The 17,987-nt window shown below is 41.5% G+C and overlaps 1 protein-coding gene across 1 annotated transcript in view; it reads left to right on the top strand.

The window, feature by feature from the left end:
- PSMB7 (proteasome 20S subunit beta 7) overlaps window positions 1-17,987 on the top strand; it is a 55,958-nt gene that overhangs the window by 5,082 nt on the left and 32,889 nt on the right. The window contains exon 5 of the mRNA XM_058524010.1: window positions 3,349-3,464. Within this exon, the coding sequence (XP_058379993.1) occupies window positions 3,349-3,464 (116 nt within the window). The remainder of the gene's footprint in view (window positions 1-3,348; window positions 3,465-17,987) is intronic.

Below are 17,987 nucleotides of genomic sequence, written 5' to 3'. Positions count from 1 at the left end.
GCTATTACTGTGCTTTTCCCCCCTGAATAACCCAATTCTTTGTATGTGGATCGGTGAGAAAACAGGGTTTGATAAACAGAAGTGGATATCTTTTCCCTTTTTAAGTAGTACTTTTATGATGGCTGGATGTAGATGTAAGTGATAACTTGTTCATTCCCAGCATGGAGCCTTCTTGTTGAATCTAATAGAGGTTTTTGTGACACACTGTTTTGTATTCTGGAAATATGTAGACGCTCTTTTATTTATTTTATTATATTAATTTTACTTTTTTTCCTTATGAAAGTAATATATATTAATCATAGAAAATTTGGAAAATATGGAAAGCCCAAATCAAAAATAAAAATTCTTCCATTCAGGGAGAATCACATTTTGGTTGGGTGTATATACTTCTAGTCTTTTAAGGTCATTTAGTCATTCGTTCCTTCCATCCTTCTTTCCTTCCGTATTACTAGTACATGTTCATGGTAAAAAAAAAAAAGTTAGAAGATATAGATAAACTAAAAAATATAAAAGTTATCTGGATTTTTACCACCCATAAGCAATTGGTGCCAGCAGATTATACCCTTCAAGGTTTTTTCTATGTTTAATAATAACATATTTTGTTCTATAAAAAGGAGATCCTAGTTGTACATTCTATTCTATAATATAACCTGATCTTTTCACCTATCAGTACATCTTGAATAGTTTCCCTGTTGGAGCATTTCAAAATGAAAATAACCTTTTTAAAAATTATTATAAAAGTAATGTATGATCATTGTAAAAAATTCAGACACTGTAGAAATGTGAAAAGAAGTAAGTAAATGTCACCTGGTATTCTGCCACTTAGAGACGTACGTTGTAAATCTTGTAGATCTATTTTTTCAGACTTTTTAATACTATGCATATATACTTATTTGTGCATTTGCAAAAATGAAATCTTACTATATGTGTTATTTTGTAACTGAACCTGTTCACATAATAGTATATTGTGAATATTATTCCATTAGTAGAAGAGCTCAGCATCCAGAGTTTTTACGTTGAGCCCATGGAGGAGTTCTGTAAACCTGTAACCCTCCTGAAATAGTAAAAAACTTTTGTAGTACGCTTGTTATGGGGGCAGGGTTCCACAATTTTTTTTTTTTTTTTTTTGGTGAGGAAGACTGGCCCTGAGCTAACATCTGTTGCCAATCCTCCTCTTTTTGCTTGAGGAAGATTGTCCCTGAGCTAACACCTGTGCCAGTCTTCCTCTATTTTGTATGTAGGATGCTGCCACAGCGTGGCTTGACGAGTGGTGTGTAGGTCCGCACCTGGAATCCAAACCCGTGAACCTTGGGCTGCTGAAGTGGAGCATGCAAACTTAACCACTACCCCACTGGGCCGGCCCCAGGGTTCCACAGTTTTAATCAGGTTTTCGGAGGAGTCTGTGATCCATAAAAGTTTAAGAACCATTGATCAATATCATAATTTTTGGTGGTATCACAGTAATCCATTATATTAACCAATTTTTGAACATTAACAATATTGCCTATTTTAAGGTATTTTGTGTATTATAAGGTATTCTGTGAACTCTTTGGAACTTAGAACCTTTAGGGACTTGTGTGATTAGTTCCTTAGGTTATATTCTAAAATAAATTTCTGGAAGTGGAATTGCTGGGCCAGATATTCGCATTTAACATTTTGATACATATTGCCAAAACTGTCCTTGAGAAAGATTGTACCAAGTGGCTCTTCCGTCAGTAGCATATGAGAAAATGTAACATGGTTCTTAATGATTGTGTAGTGTTCTGTTGTATAGCTGTATCAGTTTAGCTAATTCTCAGACTGTTGCCACTTTTTTAGCATAATAGTGCCGCAGTGAACATTCTTGTGCTTTCATTTCTGCATATTTGTCCTATTATATCCTTAGAATTAGATGCCTAGAAGTAGAACTTCTGGATCAGTTTTTAAGGGTTTCAATGACTTGCCAAAATATCTTAGACTCTTTTAAAGGCGTCAAACAGTATGTTTTTGCTTGGAAGGGCGCTAGCTAATTGTTATGGACTGTATTTCAACACTCGGTTTGGTGGGCAGTTGGTATAGGGGATCAGGCACTGGACTGATGTGGGAGTGATGGGTCTGGTGATTCTGGCTTCTCATCCCAGAGCCCTGGGATCTGGTCTTCACCCTGCTGCCAGCTCATGTGGTGTAGGACCCGTTTCTTCCCCTGTCTGGGCCTCTGTTTCCTCTTGAGGCTGCTTCTAAAGTCCTTTCCTGCTCTTTAATTTTTCACTTATAAATGGAAGATTCTTTCTAAAATAACAGTTTGGTAATCAAGGGATACGGGAGTTGTTGGACTTGACTATTCTGTTTACCTAGAGCTCTTCCTGATAGGTAGCTATGTCTCAGACAATCTAAAATTATGACTTTGCTTGGTTCATGTATTAATTTATTTATATGTTTTAATGATTACATCATTAGGCAAATTCAGCATGTGTTGGTTTGGTTTTTCTTGCCAAAAGAGCTAAAGGCTCACAGTAGAGAACTTTAATCCAGGGTGTTTATCTAGCATAGCAATTCTAATGGTAAAAGATTGAACCAGGTACAGGGGAAGCAGTCTATAAAAGTGGGAAACCAACCAGGTAAAGGGTCCAAAGGAACAAATACGTGCACAATTAAACAGGGGTGCGGTGGGGTGGAAAATGGATTTCCATTCCCATCCATGTTCCTGAGAGGTACAGCTTTGTCCTGTGGGCGGTAGCAATGGGTTTTATAGGCTGTCGTGGAGTTATTTCATCATTCCCTTCCTGAATGATGAAATACTTTTCTCTTACTCAATATGAGCTCCTATCTGTGATTACAGTTTTGTGGATTTATTCAAAGGGAAGATGTTTTGACGTTAGCCATTTTCCTGTGAGGCTGTGGTGAGGTTGATAATGTGAACAGCTTGAATTTAGCAACTCCTCACCGGTAACTTGGAAGGGAGCTTATCCGCTGATCACAGAGAGGTGTGATGGGAAGGGTACTGATAATCTTTGGGGTGAGCCAGTCTTGGCTCTGAGACGTTGGGCAAGTACTTAATGTCTTTGGGTTGGTTTTTCTCTTCTCTGAAGTGAGAATTATAGTGCCCTCTTTAAAGGGGGTGTGAGACAGATGAAATAAGGTAGGTGGAGTACCTCACGCAATTGACACTTTTTATTGGCTGATGGTAGGTGTTCAGTTAATGTTCGTTCCATTCCCCATTTTGTACCCATCAATACAGTAAGCACTTAATGAAACAGTAGCAGTATAAGACAAGCTTTTTGTTGTCTGTCTTCTCCTACATCTTTGGTTAAGTTATATTGATGCAAAGTAGACTCATTTGTTTTTTCTCATGCATACTCTAATCACCAGGTATCAAGGTTATATCGGTGCAGCCCTAGTTTTGGGGGGAGTAGATATTACTGGACCTCACCTCTACAGCATCTATCCTCACGGATCAACTGATAAGTTGCCTTACGTCACCATGGGTGAGTGTTATGTTTTCCTGATGTTTCAGAGTCCTCTTATTTACCAACGTGGTCTCTTAAAGAGCTGGTCTATTTCCTGTTGGAGATGGCAGTGCAATACAGTGCTTTGATTTATTCTACAAATATTAATTGAGGTCCTCCTACAGATTAAGTCCTGTTCTATGTGCTTGAGGTATAGCAGTCAATGAAATTTAGATAAAAATTCTTGCCTGAAGGAGTTTATATTTAGTGAGAGTGGACAGACAATAACAACAGCTATTATGAATATATTTATAATATGTTAGAAAGTGATAAATACCAGGAGAAAAAAGTAACACAGGTGATACTATACTACAGTTCTGCAAGATACTACCTTTGGGGGAAACTGGGTCAAGGGTATAGGAGAACTCGATGTGTTGTTCCTGACATCTACGTGTTTATTTACAATCATCTCAAAACAAAAATTAAAAGAAATGAATTCAGGCTAAGGGGACTTGGGAGTGTTGGGGTGGAAGGCAGACCGTAGTGGTAGATAGGAAGGTTATGGGAGGTCTCATGACAAAGGTGAGGTTTGAGTGGAGGAGCCTTCCAGGCAGAAAGAAAGCTGGAGTGGAGGCCTCGCTGTGGGAACATGCCTGGTACAGGCAGAGATTTTTTTTTTAAGCTAGAGTGACTAGAGTCCCTCTTTACCACTTCATTTCTGAAGGATCATGGGCATTTAATTCCTTTCTGAAGCTCGATTTCCTCACCTGTGAAATGGTATCACTAATACCTACCATACATACCACGTTATGATGGTGAGAAGTAATGTATATAAAGCATCTGGTCCAGTCATTACTCTTTTTAGATCAGCTTTTTACATTTGTATTTTAGCTCCAAATGCTAGAGTGATAAAATGATATTTAGAAGAATTGGGATTTTCAAGTTCTAACTTTGATGTTAAATTTCTGAGTCAGGTTGTATAGGTCCAGAAATTAGAACAGGTCGTGTGTATCTGGTGTTTCTCCAGCTGTTGTTTACCTCCTACGTTTTTTGTCTTGGTGTTTTGGCTCTGCAGAGCTAGGAAAACTGCTGCCTTGAATAGTTTGGAAATTGCCAGTTTGAGACTATGCTCTTCATTGTGTTATCCAGCCTCTTATAAGGTTTTTATACAACAGATGTTCCCTGTTTGTGGGGAGAATGATTTACCCCCATTTACCATATGGATGAATCTTTGTAATTATTTTTAAATGAAGATACTTAACAGTAGTTTTAGAATTGTTCTGAATTGCCTTATTCAAATGTATTTGTTATCTCCATCAAAGTACTGTTTTTATTTCTTCAGTCTGATGCCTTTAAATGGTAGTAAAAGTAGAATAGCCTTCTCTATTAAGTAGTTTAAATTTTTTTTTTTACCTAAAAAAATTCATACTTGCAGAAAAGTGACAATAATGTACAATAAACAGTCATATATACCCTTTATTCATATTTGTCAATTGTTAACATTTTACCCCATTTGTGCTCTCTCTCTCTCACATTATTATTGTTAATTTTCTGTGTGTGGAACCATTTGAGAGTAAATAACAGACACTGTAACCCTCTACTTAAATCCTGTAGGATGTTCTCTTACATCACGTTGATAAAATCATCACATTCAGGAAATTTAACATTGATACAAAGCAGTTTCATTTTTAAGATGGAAAGAGTGAATTGGTTTCTTTTGCTTTTGAACTGTAGTAATTTGCATAATCCTGAATTTAGGAAAAGTTGCTGAAAGTGAGTAGTTAAGCAGATTATGTCAACTCATTTCACTGCTGCAACCCCACTTTGTGCTCTGTCCTGGTGGGCAGTGATCTTGTGTTTCCAAGTCTAGTGTGAGTCCAGGGTGATGGTTCCACAGCTTCGAGTTTATAGCACACTTCTTTTTTTTTTTAATATGTATTATTATTATTTTTTTTTTGGTGAGGAAGGTTAGCCCTGAGCTAACATTGTTGCCAATCCTCTTTTTGCTGAGGAACGTTGGCCCTGGGCTAACATCTGTGCCCATCCTCCTCTACTTTATATGTGGGACACCTGCCACAGCACGGCTTGATAAGTGGTGTGTAGGTCTGCACCTGGGATCTGAACCCGCGGACCAAGGGCTGCTGAAGCTTAGCATGCCAGCTTAACCACTACGCCACTAGGCTGGCTCCCTATAGCACACTCCTGTGTAGAGATCGTTACTCCACACAGTCTGGTTTTGCTATCATAAAAGACCAGATTAAGAAGAACAAGACATCAGTAACATCTGATTTTAATACGTGAGTAAATTATTATTATTGTTTAGTTTGTTCCTGTATTCATTTATTGATCATCTATTTCTTGAGTGCCTTCTGTGTAAAGGCACTGTAGCAGGCTCCACAGATAGAGGTGAATGTGTGGATCCTTTTCCTCAACATGCAGTGTAGTGAGGGAGACATGTATAAACTGACAAGAGCAGTAGGTACGAAGCTGTGGAGGCCCAAGGGAGAAAGGGTCACATCTAAACTGGAGGATTTCAGGAAAAGCTTTGCTTCACTTGAGCTGAGTCTTAAAAGAAGGATGAGTTATTTTCATTCACTTATCAGATACTTATTTGGCATCTACTGTGTGCTAGGCCCTGTGCCAGGTGCTGGGACTGTAGTGGTCACCACAGCATCTGCCCTCAGAGCTTATAGCCTCATGTGGGAGACAGAAATTAAATAGGTAAATACACATGAATCTAAAAGAATGCACTGTGCTGAGTGCCCTGGAGGAAAAACAACAGTAATAAGAGAGAATAGCTGGAGGGATAATGGATGTTTGTGAAGTCCTTACCAGACAAGTGACATTAAAGCATTTTCTAATGAAAGTAATTTACAGACATGACAACACGTTCAAGTGGGAAAAAATATTACGTGAAAAATAAGTTTCTATTTCATATCCCTCTTCCAAAGTAACTAGTTAAGAGAGTATTGTGTTTTTTTCCAGGAAATGTTTTATGATACGCCTTCGTATATCTCTGTTGTCTATCTTTCTCTCTATCCGTATAAAAAATACACCAATGAGGTCATGCTATACATACTGTTCCCTTTCTGTTAATTTGTTTTGAAGAAGTTTTTGTATCAGCACATGTAGATGTATATCATATCTATCATAACAGCTACATCGAATTGCCTTATATGGCGCTACCATGATTTACCGATCCCATTCTCCTATTGATGGATATTTTGGTTTTTAGATTTTTTGCAACAAACGTGTCTTGGTGTGCTTGTGTAAGTACATGCTGTAGATGAATTCCTAATAGTGGAATTTCTGGATTGGGATGTGTTCATGTATTGCTCAGAATTCTCTGTTGCAAGTGATGGAATTGCTGGATGATTTAAGGAGAAGAGGACTTGTTTGTTAAGGGATAGTAGGTGGCTCGCAGGACAGTTGGGAGGGCAAGAACTGGGTCTAGGGCTGAGAAGAGTGTCAGAAATCACGCTGTGGAACGGGCCATTGCGGGCGAGCACAGAGCGCTCCACACTGCACTGCTGGCGCAGCTGGTGCTGGGCCCCGGCTCGCCACTCACTCTGCTGCCCTGGCTGCTTGAACCGAGGCTTCCTGCCGTCTCTTTCACCCTCAGAGAGCTCCTTATAGACAAGGGTGGGTGCTTCTGATTGGTGAAGCTCAGTCACCCACTCATAAGGTGGTGGGCTTCCCCAGACGTAGGAAGGAAGTACAGCTGCTGGGCAGCCCAGAAAAGTGACAGATGGCCGTACAGTGCGTTTTACCTTTTGAGAGCTATTGCCAAATTGCCCTCCAAAAGGATTGCACTAGTTTATACTCCTACCAAGAGAATATGGAATGTCCTTCTCTTATAGTCTCACCAGTGCTGGAATTCTTGCCAGTCTGACAGGTGAAAGATGGGAAGAAGTAACACTTAAGCTGAGACTTGAACGATAAGTAGGAATTAGCCAGGAATTTACTGTCCCATTCCCTACTCCTAAGGGAAAGACCTCTCAGGCCCTTTGGTGCACAAGGGACCTGTGTGGTCAAGGAACTGAAAGGCCCGAGTTTGCCTGATAGGTGAGGTAGGTGCAGTGGGTGGGGGAATGTTCCATGCATGGGGTGCAGCAGAAGCAAAGATGCAGAGGGATGAAGGCCTGGGATGTTCAGGAGGATGGAGCAGAGGCAAGTCTGGAGAGCTAGGCCGCAGAGGGTCCCGATGGTACAGCGTGAGTTGTTTTGATTTCGTCCTGGAGGTTCCCTTTTCAAAGCAGGGAATGCTAGGATGGGATTTGCCTATTCCAGCCGCCTGACAGCTGTAGGGAGGAAGATTGGCCTGGGGGTCTGGGGCAGATTGGGAAGTGGCATCTGGCCAGAACTGTTGAGGGTGTGGATGTGTCCAGTGGCAGTAGGGATGGCCCCTGTCATTACAGAGAGCTCTCAGAGAAACCAGCCGACCATTAGGCCAGATCCTGGGCTCTGTCATCTGTGCTCGCCTGTCTTCCTCAGCGCCACCCCCCTCCTGGCTCTTGCCTGCAGTGTTGCAGTAACTCCTCCACCTGCGGCCACCTCCCTTCCTGTTGGACCCTAGACTCTTTTTCCTGTTTGATTTCCTACTCCTCCTCCACTTGTAGCCTAAGCCTTTACAGCAACAGGCCCCCGGCCCTCCCCTGAAAAGGCTTTCACACCCGCTGCTGCCTTCTCTCAGAAATGCCTTTTCTGCGGGAGCCTTCGTGCTCATCATCCGAGGTCTAGCCCAGAAGCCATTCCCTGGTGACTGCCCCAGGCTCAGTTAGCAAGTCCCTCTCAGGGCATTCGGTGTGAAACATGATTCCAGGATTCCACGCCTGTCCATAGTCCACTTTCCCCAGTCCTTGTCCCTCCCATCCCTGTGAAAGTGTCAGATCTCTGAGAGTAGAATCTGGATCTTATGCCCAGAGTCTCACTGACTCCTGTGTGACTCAATGAATAGTGGATGGTGAATTAATTTTCTGATTCTCTAACTTGCTTGTACCAAAGAATGTCTGAAACTTAGCGTAGGAAGTCTTAGCTGCTGTTTATTGTTGGTGAACTAACAGTTTACAGTATCCCTGGAATAGAGTTGGTCTAGATTGCGTTTCATTTGTGTGGCCTGTTTAGCTGTAGGGAATAGCACAAAGTATTGCATATGCGATAGGTCCTTCCTTTTTTAAAGCTTAGTAATATTTTAAATTTAAAGCATGTTATGCAGTGTCTCTGTGCCAGAGTCTGCTGGTGCTGTCACAGTGTTTTCGGTTAAAGTTCTATGCAAGGGATGCTATTGTTGCTATTTTATTGATGGGAAACCTGAAACTTAGATTTAGTAGCTTGTTTATTGTTCCCCTGCCTGTAAGAGGCAGAGCTGGAATTTGAACCCTCGCCTTCCCGCTCAGGCAAACCCCAGCACAACACAGCTGCTTTGATTTCATCATTGTACAGATGTTACTTCATTAAGCCATTAAGCCTTGCTTCTGAATACTAAAAATATTTATACAAATTCCCGAAGGGCATTTCTTTGTTTTGCATATTTTTCACTGTTCTATGTGCAGATTTCCTATCCTGAATATTAAAAACACTGTTTACTGAAACACCTTCATAGTATCAAAGGAAATTTTTAAAAACTGTGCACAATTCTACCACCCCAAGACAACATGATTTTTATTTTTTGTTTCTTTCCAATCCAAGCCCATTGTGAAGAGGAGCCCTTTACCAGAGAATGTAAAATAAAATTCCTTGTTTGTCCTGCCCGGGCTCCGTCTTTATCATTCTTTCTGCCCTTGTTCACTTTCGAGCAGGGCTTGCGTGCATCTTGTCCTGCGATTGTAGCTGGGCAGGGCTGCCTTTCTTCCTAGTGATTCTCCTGGATTCCAGTTATTGTTATTGTTTTTTTCTGTCTTTCCTTTTTTTTTTTTTTTTTTTTTGAGAGGGTAAGCAACTGGATCTTGAGAGAGAACCCCAGAATTGCCAAAATTTGGTGGATTTTGTTTTAATTCATGATATTTATTTTGGGTGAGCTACAAATCAAACCCCAAACTACAGATAAACTAGAAGGCCCTCCTCCATGAAATGCTCCCGTGGAATGTGAACATTCACTGTGGGATTGAGGCTTTCCGTAAGTGTAGCTTTAAGTGAGAAATGAATATTTCATGTAAATTCTCATGTTTTAGTTAAATTATGAGATTTTTATTATGAGAAGCAACAACAAAACTTTGTAATTAATTTTTTTTTCTGAGTGATTTGACAGTAAGAGCTGGAAGCTACAAATTACCCATAAGACAAGAGTGTCTAAATTTTGTCTACCCATGGGCCTGTATTGGCGACTAGCCAGGCGCCTGAAGGCTACTCTTAATTTACATTGAATCGAAGACGCCTGTCTTGTCTTGCGCATCTTTAACATGCTGGCACAGCTCACTAAAAGTGGGGTCCGGGAGCCTCCCCTTGGAGACCTCCCCTTCCCGAGGGTTTACTTGGAAGAATGTATCAAACTTCTTGTGGTGTGGCCCTTGGACAGCTTCTGTCCTAAAACCTTTTTTGGGGACGTGACGTTGACCATAATGTTAGCAACGTTCATCCAGCAGCTGTTGTGAGATGCTTTACTGATTTAATCTTTTCAACTGTGAGGTGGGTACTATCATCCCTGTCTTACGGATGAGGAAATTGAGGCTCAGAAAGGTATGCTGAGGTCACACAGCCAGGAGGCGCATGATCTGGAATGGGAACCCCAGTCTCTGTGACTTTTCCCCCTTGGCTGTGTTATTGCCCTGAGTGGTGTGTGGCGTGTGGTCCAGACCAAATATGATTTGATCTATTCTCAAAAAAGAAGAAAGGGCCTCTTTGGTTTCATTTAATTATTTCTTTTTTAAGAGAATGGTTTACAAGAGACTGCAGGTGATTGATGAGTGTGATTGTTGAAAGCCGGGCAAGATTCTTTGACTTTTCTTTATTAAGAAAGGGAAAAAGCATTATAGTTTTATTTTTTATAGACAAAATGTGGGTTCTGTTAATTCGCAGATTAATTAGCTTATTCTTTTAACTTGCCAGCTTTTCTTTATTAGACACACTGAAGTAGTGTCAGGAGAAGCTTGGGGACCATCTTGTGGTATTTGGCAGTATTCCTTGTAGCAGCATTGGCAAAGTATATAAAATTTTTATTTTTGCCCACTTATTCACATGGAGAATTAATATGAATAAAATTTCAAGCATGACATTTCTGGAAATGAGGCCCTTGGACAATTAAGGAAGACTAACTTAAGGAATAAACCTTGGTATGCACCATTAGGGAAGACTTGGGGTCACTGCCAGGGCCATCCAGGTAAAATTTGATCTCCAGATATGCTGGTGATACTGTTTCCTAATTACTGGGATGTACCTCTCAAGTCCCAGTTTACAGAGCCCCCTAGCAAATAAAAAGATCCAGACGGAGTGGTAAACATACCGGATGTCTCACCTTGTGGGCGAAAAAGAGTCAGAATTAAGTTGGAACAAGGAACATCGGTAGGGAATTCAGACCTGCCATTTTCTCTGTATTTTTACACTAAAGTGCAACCTTTGTGCAGACATTTTGATATCTCCACATGACTCGATTTTGAAAATATTCCTGTGCTGGATCAAATTAGTGCGCTACAAGAGGGCACATGCTTCTTCCCCATTCATTTTTAACTCTTGAATCAGGTGTGAACTCAGCAGCACTGGGTTTAGTTCATAGGCCTACATAGGAGCCTTTTCAGAGGGTGTATGGACTGCGTAGCTCTAGTGTTGCTGGAAATTCTTTTCCTGACTAGTGTGGCCATGTGACTGTGCAGGGGTTCCACAAGCACGTGTCTCCATCAGTACTGGAGTGAGTTCCTGCCCCTGTTCTCTGCGGGTCAGGGGCTGTGCAGTGGAGGGAACCCCATTCTGGTGGGAGCTTTGTCCGTATAGCCAGTGACCACCCACAGCCAGGTTTTCCGTAATCACCTGAGGTATAACCTAGATTCCTAGAAAAGGAGATGGAAGCCCTGGCTTCAGTCCCAGCCTGCTTGACCAGGGCTAGTCACCTAACCTCTGAATCTCAGACTCCTCATTTCTGAAAAGAAGCTGATTTTTTTGACTTGGGAAGGTCACAGGGTCGTTGGGATGCTGCGATGTCGTGTTGTATGTGAACACACTTTGTAAAGCACTGTGTGCTTGTTCCGTGCGTTTGTTGCTCTTGGTGTCGTTTTTGAGGTAGTGTGGGACGGTGAGAAGAGCTGGTCTCTGGAGTCGACCTGGGTTCACATCTAAGTCCAACATGTATGAGCTTTTGACTATGAGCATTGATTTCTTCTTCTGTAAAGTGGGGGTTTGAGAAACTGTCCCACAGGAGGTGTGTGAGGATTAAATAGGATACCACACGTAAAGATCTTCGTGTGAAGCACAGCGTAGATGTTTAGTGCATGGTCTTTTGATAATTTTAGTGTAAATACATTTTCTGTTTCCAGTTCTGTGTACTAAGATTTCTCTGGCAGTTTTTCCTGCTTTGATTAATATAAGTAAGATGCATTTCAGAAGATTTAAAATGTGCAGTGCATGGATTTTATATCTTAAAATTTATGCCACTGTTCCGGGAATAGTGGCATTCCTGGAATGCCAGGAATTAAACAACTGGGAACCAAAAGCCTGTGAAAGTTAGATTATGCATCTTAATTCCTGGTTGCTGCAAAGATGGTACTAAGCCAATAGATGGTGCCGTTATGTTAGGAAATGAGAAAATATTTACTTCTGAAATTCATCATGTTGTTACAGGGAATGTAATACAGCCAGCCCTTGCCAGTTCTTAATCTATTCTAATTAGAGTGGACTTTGTTCTTGATTCTGCATAAAAAGTAGTAAATGTTTCTTGTAGGTAAGATGTGAGGTGTTGAATTAATGTGTCGGGTGCTATTCATCCTGTTTTCTCAGCTCTGACGTTGTACCATGATGTCTTTTCTGACTCGAGTTCAGTCCTTAGTCTACAAGGAAGTAAAAGCCCTTGCCAGAAGTACTTTTCAGAACAGCTAAATGCAGGGCTCGCAGCTTTGCTTTAAACCCCACTTCAGAGAGAGCGAGGTTAACTAATTCATCTTTACCTGCTCCTGTTTCACATTGGACCAGAATTGGCCTTGCTGCAGAAAAGTGCCTTTATACTCGTAACCTAGTGCTTGAGGGTCTTTTACTTTCTTATTGGACAGACTAAGTGGAAAGTCATTATATGCATCAGAAGACTTTTCACTGTGCAGTTCCTAGAACTAGGCGTCTGCTGTCAATCAGATCTGCCATTACTAGCTGTGTGACTTTAGGTAGGTTCCTTTACCTCTCTGAACTTAGTTTTTTTTCCATCTAGAAAATGGAGATAATACTATCTACTTCACAGATGAATTAAGTGAGAAAATATATGTAACAGTGCTTTGCACATTTTTTCAGTAAGTAGAATTTCTTATTGTTTGCACATAGACTCTGTGGACAAGATTAACTTTTACTTATGATTAAGGCTAGGTGTGTTTTATAAATTATCGGACTCTGTGGTCCTTTGTCCTTGAGGGTTCTGAGGGACATGAAACCTTGGAGAAGTCCTCCAAAGTAGAATAACCTGCAATTTGGGAAGTTATTTTGAAACGTGGACCAGAGTCGAGGATGCCTTTGAAAGACGTGTCAGCTTGGACTGCCTTGAGCTCCTCCAGCAGGAGGGAAAAGCAGAGTGCTGAGTGAGAGCTTCTGTTTTCTGGCAGGGCTAACGAGGGGGGAGACTGATGAAGAGAGACATATTCTAAGGTAATTTTCATCCTCCATTTTATCTGCTAAACATCACGTTAGGTGACTCCTCTGTTTGAAGGAGAACAATTTCCTATCCTCATACCTTGTGGCATTTCATTAAAACACATTAATAAAATAAAACCTTTCACTTTTTAGGCCTGGCCGCCCTGATCATTAATCTTTTCTTAAGAATAAGTGTTTATAGCCTGTTAGGTCAATAAGATGTTGCAGTTGGAATTATAAGAAAAATCCCTGTTCCCTTCAGGTGATGTTTTAAATTATTTACTTGGAGTAAAATTTAACTCCTTTTTGACTACCTTACATTTAGAAAAGGAACTGCATTTTTTGAGAAATTAGTTTTTGAGTGAAAATGTCCTTGGATGCTTTAAAAATCTATTTCTAAATGGAATATATCTTTTATTATTCATTGGGACTGAAAGGTAGACTCTGACATGGAGGTACATTTGCTGGTGAAAAGGAAGCATTCTTCCCCCTCATGAGGGGTTTAAATGTAATGCTCAGTGCTTACTCAGGAGTGAAAACATCAAATTAAACTGTTTATGCTGACAAAGGGCAAATCTGGATTTCAGCAACCCGTGCAAGATTGTCTGATTGCTGGGCCTGCCTCACCTCGAAGCCTTGGCCAAGACTTATAATGAAATGCATGCACACAATTAAACCATTGCAAGTTGGCCTCTGAGCTTTCCCCAGCCACGAGAGGTGCTCTACTGCTCTCTAGTGGCTGAACGTAGGCCCCTGGCACCAGCATTGTTTTATATTCATAAATCAGCTCTTTGCACATTGGCAGTGTTGGCCTGCAGAGCAAGCACCAACCAGGAGACTAGGCCTTGTAGACAGGAACGGAGTGAAAAATGATCCCAGTCTATGGGTCTGTGGAAAGCACCAAATTTTACCCAGGATGAGCGGCCGGTTGACTAACAGTGTGCAGGTGTGAGTAAGCACTCTGTCAGGGAGAGCTGACACTGATGGATTAGAAAGTTCTGCGTGTTACTCCTATATCACTGCATACATCTTACACCTTAGCAGACCACAGTGCCAAACAGGTCCTTGGGTGCTTACGATGGGCCCCTCCTTAGCAGAAGGAGCAGCTTTTTTCCTGAAAGGTCTAGTTAAATTGATTTGGGGGAAAGCAGTAGAAATCCATTTCCTGCTGCCCCTCAGAGCTTCATGACTTTGAGAGAAGAAATTTTGAAGACTTCTGTTTCCATTAAAGCTGTCAACTCTGGAACTTATTGAAAATGATTGTATAAAATAGCTTTTGAAGAATTGGGACCTTGTCTTGAGTAATTACAATGGTTTCCTTTTACTGAGCTTTTACTATGTGCCAGCTGTTCTGCTTTACACGCATCATCTCATTCAAGTCTCCTAGCCACCCTATGGGGAAGATAACATTCTTTGTACGAGGGAGGAAGCTAGGGCAGTAGGGCTGCTGCACTGCAGTTTCAGAGGCAACGTTCACATGGTGCTTGATGCGATGGGGCCTCCTGAGCAGCTCGGAGAGCTTCAGTGACGTGCTGGGGGAAAACAGTGAGGAAATGCGAGAGCTGTGCCGCCTCCTGTGCCTCTGTGTGTTCCCAGAGCCTGCCATCTGGTGGGCATCTGGGATGGTTTGTTTGAAGGAATGAGTGGGAATTTGCCCTTTGGAAAGGTGTGTGGGCTTAAGGGCCACAATACCTAGGTTTGAATCTTGGCTCCACTTCTTATCGTCTGTATTGCCTTTAAACTAGCCGAGCCTCAGTTTCCTTGTCTGTAAAATGGGGAAATACCTACACCACTTGAGTTCAGGGTCCAGGACCTAAAAGACCCTCAATAAATGTTTTCCCCTTACCCAGTCTGAGAGTTTGTGACCATAGACCTTATTAGAAAAAGCAAATTTCTACCTGCTGGCTTTCGGCTCCTTCCTAGAGTTTGATTTAGAGCAGCAAGTTTTAGAAAATTATTTCAGTCATTTATTGTTTCTTCAGCATGTCTAATAACATAGATTCTAGAATTCCCAAGTTTGATTTAGTACGTTAATGAACTCTATAAAAATAACGTTTCATGTTTAAAAAAAAACCCCACTATCCTCAAGCCATGTTAATGCAGGTGTTTTTAAATATATACAGCAAGTAAAAACCATTTAGATAGTAAAATTTTCTTGATACATTTAAAATTTTGTCCTGAGTTGAATTGTTCTCTCAGAAAAAGTTAGGTTCAAGGGGTACTCCTGATGCTGATAAGCAAGATCAGAAACACCATCAGAGGTTTTAGAAAATGGAGACTAATTTCACTGTTGTGTTTTCTGTGAGGAGATCAGCCCTGTGCTAACATCTGCCAATCCTCCTCTTTTTTTGCTGAGGAAGACCGGCCCTGGGCTAACATCCATGCCCATCTTCTTCCACTTTATATGGGATGCCGCCACAGCATGGCTTGCAAAGCAGTGTGTTGGTGCGTGCTGGGGATCCGAACCAGCGAACCCCGGGCCACCCCAGCGGAGCACGTGCACTTAACTGCCCGCGCCACCGGGCCGGCCCCATCACTGTTGGTTTTTTTGGAATGGGGCTATTTTAAAATAAGTACTGAGGACAGATACTTGAGTGGCATTGCTAAACAGTGAATGGCATCTGTTTAATCATTTAAAACATTTAACTAAAATCCCAGTCTCATTTGAATTTCCAAGCAAAATAACACAAATTAACCATATCCAGATGTGTGGTAGTCGTTCTGCTGAGATCTGGAGAGAAAGCAAGGTAGAAAGGTGCTGTTTTGGGGTGGGGAGCTAAGAAGATATGGCCTCTTCCGTGCTTGCTTACGCCTGCCTGCTAATCTTGATTTCAAGCACTTGGCTTTGCTATTTAAGAGGCAGCACGGTGGAATGGAAGGCATCTTGGACACTTTAAATTCAGAATGATCTGGGTTCAAATTCCCAGATTTGCTAATCCCTGGCTGTGTGATCTGGGCGAGCTCCTGATCTCTGAGAGTCGGTCTCCCCTTTTGTAAGGGACGGCTCCGACCTGCTGTGGCTGAAGAGCAGACAACCCAGGTGAGTGTGCTTTGACATTTCTTCAGCACCACGTGTGCTGTGTGTGTTGCGATCCTTTTGGTAATTTGTTTGCCACGGAGTAGACTTCTGAATAGTGGGGTCTGGCTTGGCGCTGATAATACTCCAAGGACTTCATTATGAAGATGATTTTACCTCTAAGACCGTCCTCCGGAAGCCCTGCTAAGGATGGTGGTAGAGAGACATGGTATGTTGTTTGTTTGTGATGACGGCTTGTTGTCGTTCCTTGGGACTGTTGACTCATGCATGGATTGACCTTCGGGCCCCTGTATACAAATTTCGGGAATAAGCTACGTGCTGCTGCTGTTACTGTGACAGCTGGCAAGGGCTTGGTCTTTTTGCCTTTTTTCCCCCCTATCCCTTCACAATGTCAAATTCTTATTTTCTCCAAGCTTATACCTTAAAAAATTATCAATAATGCGTGGTCTTTGAAGAAGAATAAGAAACATAAGTAAACAAAAAGAAAATAGCACCACCTACTAATAAAATAATACTTTGATTTATATTCTTTCAGTTTTGTATATTTATGTATTGTATAAGCATATCTGTTAATATTGCTTTGGAACATGTTTTTTCCTCACTAAATATTATATCATGGACATCTTTCCATTGGCAAAAAAATACTGTCATGTTTAATGACCATATATAATTTTATTGTTTATTTTCTGTATCTCCTGACTGTTGGATCTTTACATATACCTCCAGTTTTCTTCTTTTTTAAACAATGATCTTTTTATGTACGTAACTTGGGTACTTGTCTATTTATTTCTTTAGAATACTCTAGCAGTAGAATTGCTGGTTGGTGGGCATGTGTAGCTTTATGCTTTCTGATTGATGTTTTAAATTGCCCATTAGAAAAGTTCTACCCAGTTTTGCTTCTACAAGCGTATTAGAGTGCCCATTTCACGGCACCTCAGTCAGCACTGAGTATTATTTTTTTTAATCTTTGCTAATCTAAAAGGCAAAAAAAATGGTTAGTTTCAATTCATATTTCTTTTGATGACTGGCGAACTTGAACAGCGTTTCTGAACGTGTATAGGCCTTTACCTTTTCTCTTTCATAAACTGCCGTATCCTTTTCTCTGGCGGATTGGTGTTATTTATCTGTGAGCTCTTTTTAGTTATTAATGTTCTGCATGTTGCACGTGTTTTTCTGAGTTTCAGGGCTTGTATGTTACATTGTTTATGGGAGTTAGTCATTTTTTTTAAGCCAGTGTCTTTATTTTGAAAGATTGGCTGGAGATGTGGCCCCTCATGGCACTTGTGCCTGGGACCCCCTTCTCCTGGAGGTCAGCAGTGTGGGTGACCCACAGTGTCACCTGAAGGTCTGTGGGTGAATCAGGCCCTGACAGTCAGAGGTGGGGAGCACACTGTCTTTTCAGGACTCCATAGGGGTGTCTGTTGTAGGAGGAATTCTGTTCATGAGCACCAAACAGGGGCTGCCAGGGCCAGGCGGTGCCCACCTGAGTGGCTGCAGTGGATGGGGGAGTGCAGAGCAGTTCCTGGCCCCGAGTGGGAAAGAGGGCTGAGTTGTGACTCCTCCCCCATCCCTGTTTCTCTCTGCCAGGCCGCTGGGTGATTTGGGAGTCAGGAGTGGTTGACTGGGAGGTGGGTGTGTGTGGGTGGCATGGGTGAGCTTGGGGGAGGACAGTGGGTGCAGAAGATAAGTTAGTGGGTAACTAAGTAGCCATCCCATGTCTTGCAGTCATTTCTCTAACTGTTGGTCACTGAATTGCACCTCCTTTTTCT

This window comes from Diceros bicornis, chromosome 28 (genome assembly GCF_020826845.1).
Source record: "Diceros bicornis minor isolate mBicDic1 chromosome 28, mDicBic1.mat.cur, whole genome shotgun sequence".
Classification (NCBI taxonomy): Eukaryota; Metazoa; Chordata; class Mammalia; order Perissodactyla; family Rhinocerotidae; genus Diceros; species Diceros bicornis.
This window is presented reverse-complemented; position numbering and strand designations above follow the sequence as displayed.